The sequence below is a fragment of the Mauremys reevesii genome, linkage group 1 (genome assembly GCF_016161935.1).
Source record: "Mauremys reevesii isolate NIE-2019 linkage group 1, ASM1616193v1, whole genome shotgun sequence".
Lineage (NCBI taxonomy): Eukaryota > Metazoa > Chordata > Testudines > Geoemydidae > Mauremys > Mauremys reevesii.
Genome location: NC_052623.1, coordinates 295,591,173 through 295,604,496, shown reverse-complemented (window position 1 = coordinate 295,604,496; position 13,324 = coordinate 295,591,173). Strand labels below are relative to the sequence as shown.

At 39.9% G+C, this 13,324-nt stretch overlaps 1 protein-coding gene across 4 annotated transcripts in view; it reads left to right on the top strand.

Moving 5' to 3' along the window:
• Nucleotides 1-13,324, top strand: part of LOC120395301 (RAB3A interacting protein) — a 49,194-nt gene that overhangs the window by 10,975 nt on the left and 24,895 nt on the right. For 2 of the 4 annotated variants that reach the window (XM_039519603.1, XM_039519601.1), the window contains 4 exons: nt 735-872; nt 5,121-5,396; nt 5,626-5,887; nt 12,932-13,027. In XM_039519603.1, the coding sequence (XP_039375537.1) occupies nt 5,146-5,396; nt 5,626-5,887; nt 12,932-13,027 (609 nt within the window). In that variant the 5' untranslated portion in view covers nt 735-872; nt 5,121-5,145. Of the gene's footprint in view, nt 1-734; nt 958-5,120; nt 5,397-5,625; nt 5,888-12,931; nt 13,028-13,324 lie in introns of those variants that run through there. The other 2 variants (XM_039519604.1, XM_039519602.1) reach the window with 2 other exon arrangements.

Genomic DNA, 13,324 nt, shown 5'->3' with positions numbered 1-13,324 from the left:
CTTTGCATTCTCACAGTGTGGACTTGCATGGCCCAATGGAAGAGAGGGAATAGTACCTGTATGAATGTGTTAGTAGGGGAAAACTGGCTCGTTTATTTTGGAGGGGTGGTATTTGGAAGGGAGGGTTGGGCTTGATTACTTTGCAGTGTAAGTCTAAATGACATGATGAACAATGAATTTGGTTGGAGGGGGCACAGTGGCTGTACAGGTGGAATTTATTGAAACGTGAATTGCAGTAAACCCTAAATAGAGGAATACCATTTGCTTACTAATGCTTAATTGCTCCTGAACATGTTTTTGGTTTTATCATCACAACCCCCTCTCCCCCCCACCCCACGTGCTCACGCACACACACTAAAGGGCAGGAAATAGTAAATACCAGATACAATCCCCTTATTGCTACATGTCCCCATGCCCCACATTCTCCTTTCCCTTCTTTACATGTTTTCCCCTCACTTGGTGGTTGGGGAGAGAGGTGGAGGTTTTCATCAGACTGAGGTGGAAGAAGGAAGACTGCATGGTGTTTAGTTGCCCTGCCCCAGCTGCTCATGAGTCCTGGATGCATGGGCTGCCCTGACATGGAGTTGTCCAAGCTACTGCTGGAGTGAGGGTATGTTGCAGGGTGATCATGCTGAGGTATGTGGGAAGTAGCAGGAGCTAGTGCTCTTGCAGCCATTATTGACAGGAGTTGGCGAAGCAGTTCTCTGTGTTGAACTCTTATCTTCCTCCCTTAGCCATTGTTCCTGTTCCAGAAACTGCTTTGCAAGTGCCAGCTCCGTTGCTGAAACACTGTCCTGCACCTGGGTGACAACCCTGAGCCTCTCCATCTGCCTGTCAGCATGCCATTGTTCTTGTCTCTTCGTCGTCTTCAGGTACTGGACCTGCTGGTCTGCCCTCTCAAGAACATTGACCATAACTTCATCACGGAAATGCTTTCTCTTGGAGCAGTCCGTGAAGGTACATGAGGCAAGATTTTGAGTTCCTGAAGAACAGCAGGCAGTATAGATTGAAGGTCCTGAAATAGGACGAGAAACAGAGGGTCATTGTCTAAAGTAGCTCAATGGAGCAGGACAGAATTATTGTGAAATTTCCAGGACATTAAATGTAACAGTTCTAAAGTGAACCAACACATATTGTGAAGGGGATGCTTCAGTCCTCACACTGTCTCTGCACACAGCCTTGTTAACTGCAGTTATAGAAGGGCAGAGACAATGGTAATTTTAGAATTATAACCTTTATTCTGTTTCATAAATATTTCATAACTAATTACCATTTGGAGTGGGTGTGCGTGTGTATAGCACCCTTGCTGCCAAAGGCTTTTCCTCTCTTTTCAGGCCTTTCATATTTTGGAAGACATAACTATTCTTGTGGTGCCCTATTGGCAGTGGGAGATGTTATTCCAAGCTGTTGGAGGGGAACTTGCAGTGTGTGCAGCTGAAGTATTCAAATGAATAGTAACTGAACAGCACATTTGAGTGGAGTGGGCTAGTCAGCTATATGGGGGGCCTGAAAAATACACCCGTCCCTGCAATGTGACTAACTATCTGGAGTTCCTGCTTCAAGAAAAGTTTGCAGCTATCAGCAGCCAGGATTGGGTCAGAATCCATGAGGGAATTAACATGAATTATCCTGTTATTGCTGCATAAAAACGCACTGAAATCTGCAACTTTACTACATCCCACACTGAGCACAGTTCTGGGAAAAAACTGCCACCACACCTGTACTTTGGAGAAATGATTTTGTGACCTGCAGAAATTGCATGGATCACCTCTAACTGAAATGGACTAGGTTTGGAAATAGAATACTGTTTCCCAAACACACACATGCAGTTTACTAATTACTGGTGGCTGCATAGACCCAGGAGACATGATTGCAGAGTGGCAAATTTCTAAATAATGAAAGGAAAACAAGAATGACCCTAGCAAACCTTGGTGACTTAACAGTTAAAATAACCTTTACAGCTGTTTATGAATGTTTGAAATTCCAAGTCACTATTTTAAACTCCACATGGTGGGAGGAAAGAGAAGAGGGAAAGGGAATGCCTTGGCATTGTGATACAATGTGCTGCTAGTGGCCAAATGTTGGTAGCCAGGGCTTACCATTTTTGCTTCCCTCCCATTACTGTAATAATAAACTTTTGAGTCATACGCTTACCAAGCTCTGGAGTGGCTTCTGTTTCCGTTGGATTCTCTGCAGGCTCGGCAGCCGGTTGTTCCTCCTGGGGTGGGGTGGGGCAGTGTCAAACAGCTCTTTTGAGTAGGGACCGAGAATTTGTTGTTGGTCCTGATCCACTGTCTGCTCTGGGACTGGTTTCATTAAAAGAGTCACTTCATGCTCTTGACTGGGAGTCTGCTGCTGGCTCCCTTCAGTCCCCAGGCTGGATTCAAGGGCCAACGGGGCACCATCCCGGCTGACCAGGTCGTCATGAAGCATGGTTGGCTCCCTGCTGGGTGCAGTGCCCAGGATCTGGTCAAAGTCGTCATAAAATGGGCACCTTGGCGAGTTGCCTGAGGTGCAGTTCTTGTCCCCGGTCTTCCGCACTTGCTCTTCAGCCTCTTAATATGCTCCCTGCACTGATCATCTGTCCAGAAAATCTTGGAGAGCTGGCAGTTTTTAGCTATCTGCTGGTTTGTGTGATAGTAGTTCCTTCACATTAAAGTTTTTCATACTTGATGAAATGGGAGTCACGGGGCAAGGGGATTGACATACAGAGGAACTGGCAGGATTGTTGCTCCCATTTTGCTTCCTAGGCCATATTCTCCACTTGTCTGCCAGTTGGGCATGTCATTCAGGCAATCGTTCTCCCTTTCAGTCATGCAGAGGACTTGCCTCCCTCCTTTTTCTGCTTATTTAAATAATTGGGATGCAAAGGAGAAGTGGGGAGGCAGAGTGTGCAAATGTGATCGTGGAAAGTTTAGATTGGCTTATTGAGGAAAGGGGGAACTGAACTGTGAAGTGGTGGGTAGGAGAAATTGAATTGACTTATCAGGGTGGGAGGCAGTGGCTTTGGGTATGTTGTGGACATTTTTCAACTGGTCTAGTAAGTTCCTTTGTATAGGTGCAGGGGCAGTTTTTTAGTCCCTATGTTTGAGCTTTTAAAACGTTATCAAAAATCCACTTTCACTCTAATGATTTCAGTAGCAGGAAGCTGAAAACATATTGTTGAAGTTTAACCTTGAAGAAAATGGTCTGTACTTTTGTCAGCTTGCTCCTGCCCATCTTTTCATTCATTAATCAAACAGGCTTTATCCTCAAAGTACATTATTGGAATATTTTATGATAGTTCAGCACAGGTGTAGAAAAAATATGATTTTTTTTTGCCAAAGAAATTGCTTACATGGGAACTTAAAAATAAGCTGCTCATGTTTCTGGTACAGTAGAGAAGTTGTAGATTTATCGTTTACTTTGCTTACAAAAGGAACACTGTGCAAGTGGAGGGGATACTACTATTGTAGGTAGTTCTAAATAACACATTTCTGCAGAAAACAGGAATACAAAGAGGTCCCATTTAAGCCATACATGGTCCTTAGTGTGCATTGTGTCTGGGATTTCCTGCAAAACCTTTCTGTGAAGTAGCGAGGGCATACTTAACACAGAAACAGCACAGTGAAGCCATTGTGTTCAGGTGCAGGAACGTTTTGGGGTTGTTGTTTTTTTTTTTTGAAAACTTACCTGGCAATGTATTTAAATAGCTAGTCACATTAGGAAATAATTATTGATGTACAGGTATCCAGCACAAATACAATACTGGAGGTAGAAAACAGTTTGTTTTGAATGAAGTTTTAAGTTTTTCTGTAGCATGTGAAGTTCCCTCCCTTTTAACTCTATTTTTATTAAATGGATCAAAAACTGATGCAGTAACTAAATTACTGCAAATGCAAATTGCTGATCTCCACCCTGGACATTGTCCTCACATTATAAGTATTTTAAAAAATTCACAAACTGGCTGCAAATGTAATAGTAAATATATCACACGATCTTTGACTGTTATAAACCTCATCTCTGCGTACCTCCTCTCTTACACCATCCTTTATCATCATTTGTGGTGCTGTCTTTTTAAATTGTAAGATTTAAACAGGGCAGACTTTTGTCTATAAAATGCCATACGTGTCTGTTGTTTAAATGCTATAATTCTTTCCCATAGTACTATGCAGCTACATGAAGAGACGTACTTTATATTGCATTTATTTATGTTTATAAACCACAGAAAAATCTGTTTGCATTTCCACCACTTTCAGAGGTGGTCATGTAAGTACTTGGTACTTCGTTTTCCCCTCACATTTCCAAATTGAACCCTGAAATGTAGGACCCTGACATTTTTTAAAAAGGGTTTGGATGCCCTGTGAAATTTCTGTAAAATTGGAGTTACCTGGTTGTAAAGGGCACATAGTCTCCCTGATTTTATGCTGAAAACAAATTGTGTTTAGAACCTTTTCAATTCAAATAGTGAATTTTCACCTTATGATGAATGTGGGGAAAATGCAGAGATTTGTGCATGGCAGTTTTATTAGTATTTTGCTACTTCATAGTATTACTATTTTGTTTATCTTTGGGTTGATATAATATGCTAAAGATATAAATTTAAAGGTTCATTTGGCTGAGTAGTCCCATTGGCTGTTTTTGCCACTTGAGTGAGCTATTTCAGGAACAGGCCTGTAGTTTAACAAACCATGGAACTCTGGAAGACTTATTTAACAATACACCGATTGGAAATACTTTGGACACTGGGATATGAGCTTTCTTATGATCCTTTCTATTTTATTGTGATCAGAAGTAGAGTACTGATCTAGGGTAGAAAAGAGAGGTTTTACCTAAAGCTTCCATTTTTCTCCTGTAACTTCTGTTCCCTACTCCACTACACACAACCCATGTGTTCAGCACATTTGTGTAGCTTTACAAGACACTTGCAATCTAGTGCAAGCTGACTTCATTGTATAAAACAGAACACACATTCAAGTTCCCATCACTCTGGTAAGCAGGCACCTAAAGCTTACTTCTAAGCCACTTGCTTTTTCAGACATTCTGTCCAGTGTTTGAGTAAGAATGGGTTGCTTGCATTTGAAGTTAATAATGTAATATATAAACTTATTCTTTACTAATCAATTGCTTATTTAATTCAGGGTTTCATATGATGAGGCTTTTATTATGGCCAGTGACCCATTGGAAGGCTTTCATGAAGTGAACCTAGCTTCTCCCACTACACCGGATCTTCTTGGAGTGTATGAGCCAGGGTCTCAGGAACCAACTACCTCACCCAGCGTAATCTACCGCCCACATCCTTCTGCTGTGTGCTCTACACCTATCCAGCCCAATGCATTAAATGTTTCTGACCTTCCCACACAACCTGTTTATTCATCTCCAAGGCACCTAAATTGTGGGGAAACATCAGGCATCAAGTAGGTTATTGATGATGACTAACATCTGATTTATTTAAATGCAAATAATGTTAATTTATTTAAATGGTTTACATAGCATGTCTTCAGTAAAAATATTATGAATATCTTTAATATCTATGTTAAATTATGCTTATAGTGGCACATTTAACAGCAAAACTGACATTTCTAAAAGACTTATTCCTCTTAATGTGTGTGCTTATTTAAATAAAGAAATGTCATTTCTTTCCAGCATCAATGTTACAGACACGGTTCCTTGTTCTACCTCTGGACCCCAGAGTGGGTCATCCAAACACAGTAATTCCAGAAAGGAGAGCAATAATGCAGAGAGAGAGTTTTTGCAGGGTGCTACACTAACGGATGTTTCCGAAGGGAATGAAGATATTTTTGGGCTGAGTACAGACAGTCTATCTCACTTACGGAGCCCATCTGTACTGGAAGTAAGAGAGAAAGGCTATGAGAGATTGAAAGAAGAACTTGCAAAAGCTCAGAGGGTAAGATTTGTTTTATTGTATTCTCTAATGATTTCTGCTTGCAGAATAGAGAGATTTGTACTGTCATGAACTTATGGGTCAGAAGTCAAACAGTCTGGGTCCCCCATGTTTTGCAGGATTATCACTACATTATTTTATGTAATCTGATCCCGAATATCTGCAGTGATAATGACTCAAACCTCCTCTGCTAGAGTGCTCCAGTATTGATTCTTCTTCTTCTTATGAAAATCTTTTTCTGTAATGTCTAAATTAAAACATTTTCTTTCCTTAAACTTAGGCCATTCCTCCCTTCTGAGAATAAGAATAATTCCCTTCTGTTCTAGTGTTACCTTGTAGATATTTATAGACACTGATAATGTACCTCTTGAGGCTTCTCTCTCCCATAAATGTAGTGTGGGAGAGAGAAGTGGGTATTCACCCATGAAAGCTCATGCTCCAATATGTCTGTTAGTCTATAAGGTGCCACAGGACTCTTTGCTGCTTTTACAGATCCAGACTAACACGGCTGCCCCTCTGATACATAAATGTAGTAGATGCCGTAGAAAATAGAAATATTTTAGAATACAGGTTTTCACATACTACAATGATGTATCATAGGAATGCATGTATATGAAAGAAGAAATAAGAACATCAGTGGCACTCTTCACAGTACCATTATGCCATACTTTGAATGGAATGCTCTCTTCTGTCAGGTAGAATAGCCTTGTTGTTAGTGTGTGTGACTGGGAACCAGAACATCTGGTTTCATTTTCTTGTTCTTGCTGCACACTGACATGTAACCCAGAGCAAGTCCTTTAAACTCTGCTTCTGTTCCTTATCTATAAAATGGAAGTAATACTTTTTTACCATGCAATGTACAGAGATGTAATTCATTAGTATTTGTAAAGCACTTTGCCTTCCTTGGATGGAAGGTGTGCTATATAAATGCAAAGCATTATTATTTATTGTATTAACACCACTTTGTCTGTCTTAGCATTGCTAGTTTCCTGGTGGATGTTACCCAGTTTGTAGATGTGCTGTCTTTTCCCTCTCCACATTTATTTGTATTTAACCCCATCTTGCCACATGTTTGGATCAGTCTTCCTGAATCCTTTTCCCCCCTCAATGTTGGATGTTGTCATTAATTCTGTCATGGCTGAATTTACCCCTTCATTATGATTGTTAATGTAAATTTTAAATATGGGTTCTCATATTGTTCCTCATATTGATATTTTTCCACTAAATAATCACTCTTAGCCAACTTTCCATTCTTTGCTATGGTGTTTTATTTTGTTGGAATTTGGCAAACAAAACCAAACCAAAAAAACAACTGTGGTTAAGTTTTTGGGGAAAGTCAATCACTGTCACCAACCAGTTCTCAATTCATTGTAGTTTTCTAAATTTAAAGTTCCACTTTACAGAAACACCCCAAACACTTGAAAGTACACAGATGCATAGCTAGGGTTACCAAAACAACTTCAACATAGCCCTGGTCACCATGCTCACCATGAGAACAACCAGAAAATCTGAGAGAGCCTTATCTGGGAAGTTTTGAAATTGGGGAAACTGACATCAACCTAACTACCTAATGGGGCCCAATATTCATGTATGTATTTGAATATGCCTTCTCTCTCTCTTTGAGACACTACTGGGTGAAGTTATCACAGGGAACAGGGCATGTACAACACTGATAGTGTTTCTGGACATAGAAAATCTGTTATGCTAATGATTTGGATGGTGGTGGAAAACCCATTTCTTCCCTCATAGAGGCCAGACATGAGTCACTTCTCAAGATGCCTGGCACCATCAGCAAGGTTGCAAAAAGGAAATATCCTAGAATTTCTGGGGGGTCTCAGTGACAGTTATGCTTACTCTGCTTCCGTCTAGATGAGCCACCACATCCAAAGCTGCTTATAAGATTGGGGGGAAGTTTGGGTCTGACATAAGAGCCAGGGTTGCATTCAACTTTATTCTAGGTATTTCTTGAATTCAGATATCCTAAAGCATTCTCCTGTCCACAGATTTTTCCTCTTGCAAACTTAATTTTGTCTGAACTATTTGTGAACCTCCTTTTGAACTTATTCCTGCTGTTTCCACTTTCTCTTTCTAATCCTTAATTTTATTCCTAGTGGCTGTCTCCTGATAAGACTGGTGGAGTTGGTAGGAAGGTTGATTAAAGCTCTCTAGTTATTTATTGGAACTAGACTGTATCTTTCTTTAGATTTAAATGTCTCTGGCACCAATTTAGTGCTGCGAGTGTGCATTCCATAAATAAAAAAATACATATAACATAGCAATATAAAGGACTGCCCATCCCTCCATTGCAGATAAACAGTCACCAGCAAGTATAATTAGAACTATATAAAACACAAACCCTCAAACCCACCCTTTCCCAAAAGCCTTCTTAAAATAAAATAACCATTTTGCAGCATATTCAGAAGGTCAGCGAAGACAGGCTCAAGTGAACCAATGCAAAAAAGCAATCTTGTATTGAGAACTTGAGTTGACTCAGTCTCATCAACTTCATACTGAAGATAACAGGGACATGGGGTCAGTCAGTGCAAGTATGCTTTCACTTCAACCCACAATGGCGTCGTTTGTGTGGGCTGTCCAAGTTTGCAACTCATCAGCTGTATTCCTTCATTAAAGCAAATATCAAGAACCTCAGATGATGGTTAGCCGAGCATGGTCATTTCAAGACTCACTGATTCAGTAAACTTGTACCTAAGACCTTTTCCAGTCATGTCTTTATACACGTATATTATTATACCTGCCAACCTCAGATAGAGGTGATTGTCAAAAGTGGTTAAGAAAAATAAGCCAACCACATTTAGATGTCATCCAGATGAATAGTGACCATGTCTTGATGTACAGCATTCCACGACCTGTTGAAGAGCGCCGGAGAATGGCTTCAAGGGAGTTCCTTTTGTTTGTTCACCATCTTAAGTGATTCACATCTCAGAATTGTCTTTTGTTGGGAGCTTATCTGGAATATCTGATTATGCTGTGGCATTTCAAGGAAAACCAGACTTCCCATAAACAAATGAGTGCTGAGAGCAAGCCTCTTGGTCCTTAAGTAATTAAAGGTGAAGTGCAGATCCTGGCGGACTGTGCTGACATACTTTATCAGTAGTATATCTGTGGTACTATATTAACACTTTGTTCATGAGGATCTAGTCAGGTAATAAAAACACTACTGTTGCTATCTATCTGCATAGGGAGACTATTCTTGACTTTTGTTTTTGCATGCAGGTTAACAGTTTGGGTGAAATAATTCCATAGTAATGTTGTGAGTTTTCAGGTTTAAAATTAGTTGATTTTCTCTGAGTAGCTTAACTTTTTTTTTTTAAGTAGCCAGGTAGGGACTGCCACTAAACCAGCTGTCTCAGCTTGTGCTTTTTATTTCTCATTACTCATTGCTGAGTATAGCTAAGTCTTCAGTAACAGCTTCAGACATAAGAGAAAGCCTTTAGCATCTGTCTCAATATCTTTGCTTTTAAAGCACATAATGCAAAATATTTAGCTTGTTTGACAATGTAATATATAGTGTATTATGTTCCTCCTAAATAACAGCCTGGAAACTTCCCCAACAGGATTTAAGATTTGACATGTCTAGCCAAACTTCTAAGAGCAATAGGCTATGTATGGTGTCCTCTGCTTTTTTGTTATGTTTCAGTAACGTAGCCAAAACTGAACTCATGCTTGGACAATTTTATTGTTTAAATAAGTTTACACCACTAGTCTTATTACTTTGACAGCCTACACTGAATCTTAAAAAGGCAGTCTTTCCAATCACCACAAGCTGAACAGTTTAAAAAAAATCCATGTACCTAAACCACAATATTTTGTTAATTCTGTCACTTTAAAGGTTTAAAAGTGGGCAAAACTAGTTTTACCTTTCAATGTAACTTTAAGATAATGCTTGACCTAATGTTATTTTAACTTCCTTTTGAGGCTTACTGATGCATGTAATGTTTCCTTTACAAACAGTGAAGTTGAAAACTAAGTGCTGGTATGTTCCCTCTCCATTGTAGAAACATACGAGGCCTGAATATTCACCACTCCTGGATCAAAACCTGCCTTTTCCCTTCTTCAACTCCCCTACTTTTTCCTCGAGAAATACAGTTAAACAAAAAGGAACATGAGTAAATATAAACTTGCTGACCTTGAGTGTTGTCTTCCCTGGGGTTTATTTTTCTGTTTAATTCCTTTATTGTACTTTGTTTCTCTCCTTTTATTTCCATGGTCTTCCTCTTTTTTCCTCTTTCTTTCTGTTCTCCCACCACAAGCTACGCATCCGTCTCCCTCCCTAGCCTCTTTCATTTTTCTACAGCAGTTTCTTTGGGAAAGCTAGCTGCTTGTGTGTGGAACAATAGATATTAAGTTGGGAGATACACCTTAATTGCTGTGCCTTTGCATGCGTAGTACCTCTCGAAATACAGTCTTTCAAAAAAGTTAAAAGGCTGCGGATCGGAAAAGCAAAAAATGAAACTTTCATACAAACAAACCCAAAATAAACACAACTCCCAAATAAAATTAAAAAATCTACAAATTCCAAACTAGGTGGGCCTATAAGTGTGCCCTGAGTTTGTCGAACATTAGTTGTCCAAAAGCAGGATATTAGATAATTTTGCTGCCAGTGTTCCCCTAGGAATTGAGACCAAGAGCTCAATTTGATGCTACAAAATGAGATGTGGTTTCTCATGACTACGTTCTAGGGTGTTTAAGCTTTTGAAGACAATTGGGAACACTTTCAGTTGCTTCCAGAACTGTATAGGAAGCCAATGCAGAGATTTGGGCATTGATTCTATGTCGTCTTAGTGATTTTCTCCCCCAAGGGCGTGCGAGGGTGGGCAGCTGAATATTCTGGGTGATTTTCAAGGGAAGTCTTAAGTAGAGTATATTAGAATATTCTATTGTGGCAGTGACAAAATTGTGAAGGGCTGAGTTCTACATCATAGTGGAGTGGCTGTAGCCTCATGCCCCACTGTGCGGAATGTAGGGTGCTAAGACCCAAAGCTGTAACCTGAGAATTCAGAAACAGTGATGGCTTCAAGAATACCCCCATTTTTAAATATCTAAAAAACCCACGTTACCGTGTATTCAGTGGTGCTATTTTATTGCTTTCGTTGAGTGTCATGAGTAGGGTAAGCTGCTGATTTGAGCCTATTGAGTGTAAGCCCCACCAAAAATATCACACATATATAAAGAGATGTACTGTGGAGTGCAGTGTCACATGCTCTCATTTGGAGACTTAGTGGGACACCTGGAGGCTTCAGTAATAGTGGCTGCCAATGAGGTAGTCTACCTCTATGTAACATGGACTGAGGGCAGCAGAGGGAGGCGGTATTACGTAGGGAATACAGGCATCAGTGGAGCTGTTTCAGATTACATGCACACCCTCCTTGCTACGTCTTCTGCTTTTCCAGACCCATCAACAAGTGGGGTGGAAGGATTTTTGAGCCTTGTGTTGGTGTTGGATGTCAAGTAGAAAGGAAAAGCATTTTGAACCTGGAGTCTTGGATAGGAGAGAGCTTAGAGCTGAGGTGGGGGGTAGTTCTGAGTGATTGCAGGTTAAGTAGGAAGATGAGGGCTTCTTGACTACAGAGATAAATTGTTTTGTCGGGGTGTATGTGGAGGTGCTTCTGAGTTGGTGAGAGTTGGTTTGGAGTGAGCTGATGTAGTCTGGCAGGCTGTGAGCTGCAAGGGGGATGGGTTTGGTTGGCACAAATGAGTGCAAGGGGAATTGAGAGTCAATTGGTTAATGAGTTGGTATACCTGGGGAATGGTAGATTGAAAGAGGAGAGATTGTGATAAAGACAACACCAAAGGCATTAAAGTGACATCTATACTGTTTTCTCCCACCCTGCCCTTTCTTGTAAAAGGTCCCAGGTTTTCATTTTGAAAGGGCCAAGCAGTGGGGGAAGGACGAGAGTGTCCCCCCCCCTTTTTTTTTCTTCCCACTTCCTCACCAACCTCCCTTATACCTATCAAAATACTCCAAACCCCAGTGTTTCACTTGGAAAACATGATCAACCTGGGCACTGTGGGAGGTTGCCACCTGCAGCACTACCACTTGTTTTGGGCTCCAGCTGCTGCTGTTCCTAACTGTATGCAGTATTCTAATGTCAGGAAGGACTGGCAATAGGAAGACTCTTCTGAGCTTTTCCTTCCATTTATAAAAGTATATTCAAGAAATTTTGGACCATATTATCATTTCCACTAAGACTTCTTTACACTGCTTGGCTCAGTGTTAAGATCTTAAAGTGGGAGTAAATGTAATTTATGCCCACTTTACAATGTTCTGGCAGTGTAAAGGGGCCTATAGGGGTCTTAGTGTAAATAAGATTAAGCCTCCCACTTGCCAAGTTTTAATGATATAGTAGACAGTTATAAGTAGCATTAAACTGATTTGATTTGACTGCATATTGCTGCCTTTACAAGGAGCAGGGATATAACTAGAGTGTTGTTTTGGAGTAGCTAGAGCTGTTCTGTAAGGCAGCTCCCTGGAGACAAAACTTTATATTAAAAATATATTAAAAAGATTCTGTGAGAACTGGGACTCTTCTTCAGACAATTTTTTTCTTTAAAGGTAAAGAAAATAAAACATTTCTTTAAATTAAAATTTTGAAAGGTGTATATTGGCTATATGGCTATATCAAGCACTAGTGAAAGCAGTACTCATATTGTCACAATACAAAAGTTATGAAATTACCAGACCTTATAGAATTCTTTTATATATTCTCCTTTTGGTTTCTATATTCTGTTTCAGTGAATGTAGTCTTCTGTATTTCAGGAAAGAAGCTTTTTGTACTTCGAAGAATTTTGGAAACACATATTTAGCTTAGTTGTATTTTTAGATCAGCCTGACAGGTTGCCATATAGAAGGAAGTACTAGGTATACGTATACAGCATGAATGTTATTGCCTCTAGTGTTAAGTTCAATGTTTTGAAAGGTTTTATTTAGCCAAGGTTTTCTGTTCCACTGATTTACTTGTGGCAGAGCTTTAAAAGCCCACAAACTACTACATTAAGTTAGAATAAATAATTTTCGATTTTCCATAGGAGCTGAAATTAAAAGATGAAGAATGTGAAAGACTTTCTAAAGTGCGAGATCAACTTGGACAGGAATTGGAAGAACTTACAGCTAGTCTGTTTGAGGTTTGTTTGAGTCTTTGCTGTGATATAATTAAAGGAGACTGGGCAAGGTGTGTTATGTAGCATCAGTACATTGTACTGTGATACAGAAAAATCAAGCTTGCAAAAGAATTTGTGGTCTCAAGGCTTGGGCCTGTTGAAGTGGAGACTTGAGAGCAAGAAATCATATAGCTTTACATGTATATGAGAGAGACCTCATTAGCCTTGTTAGTCTGCCTACTGCACCCAAAATGAGGGATGTAAGAAAAAATAGACCAGAAAGCTTAAAATGTGTCATTCTTCTCTTTTGTATAACCATTT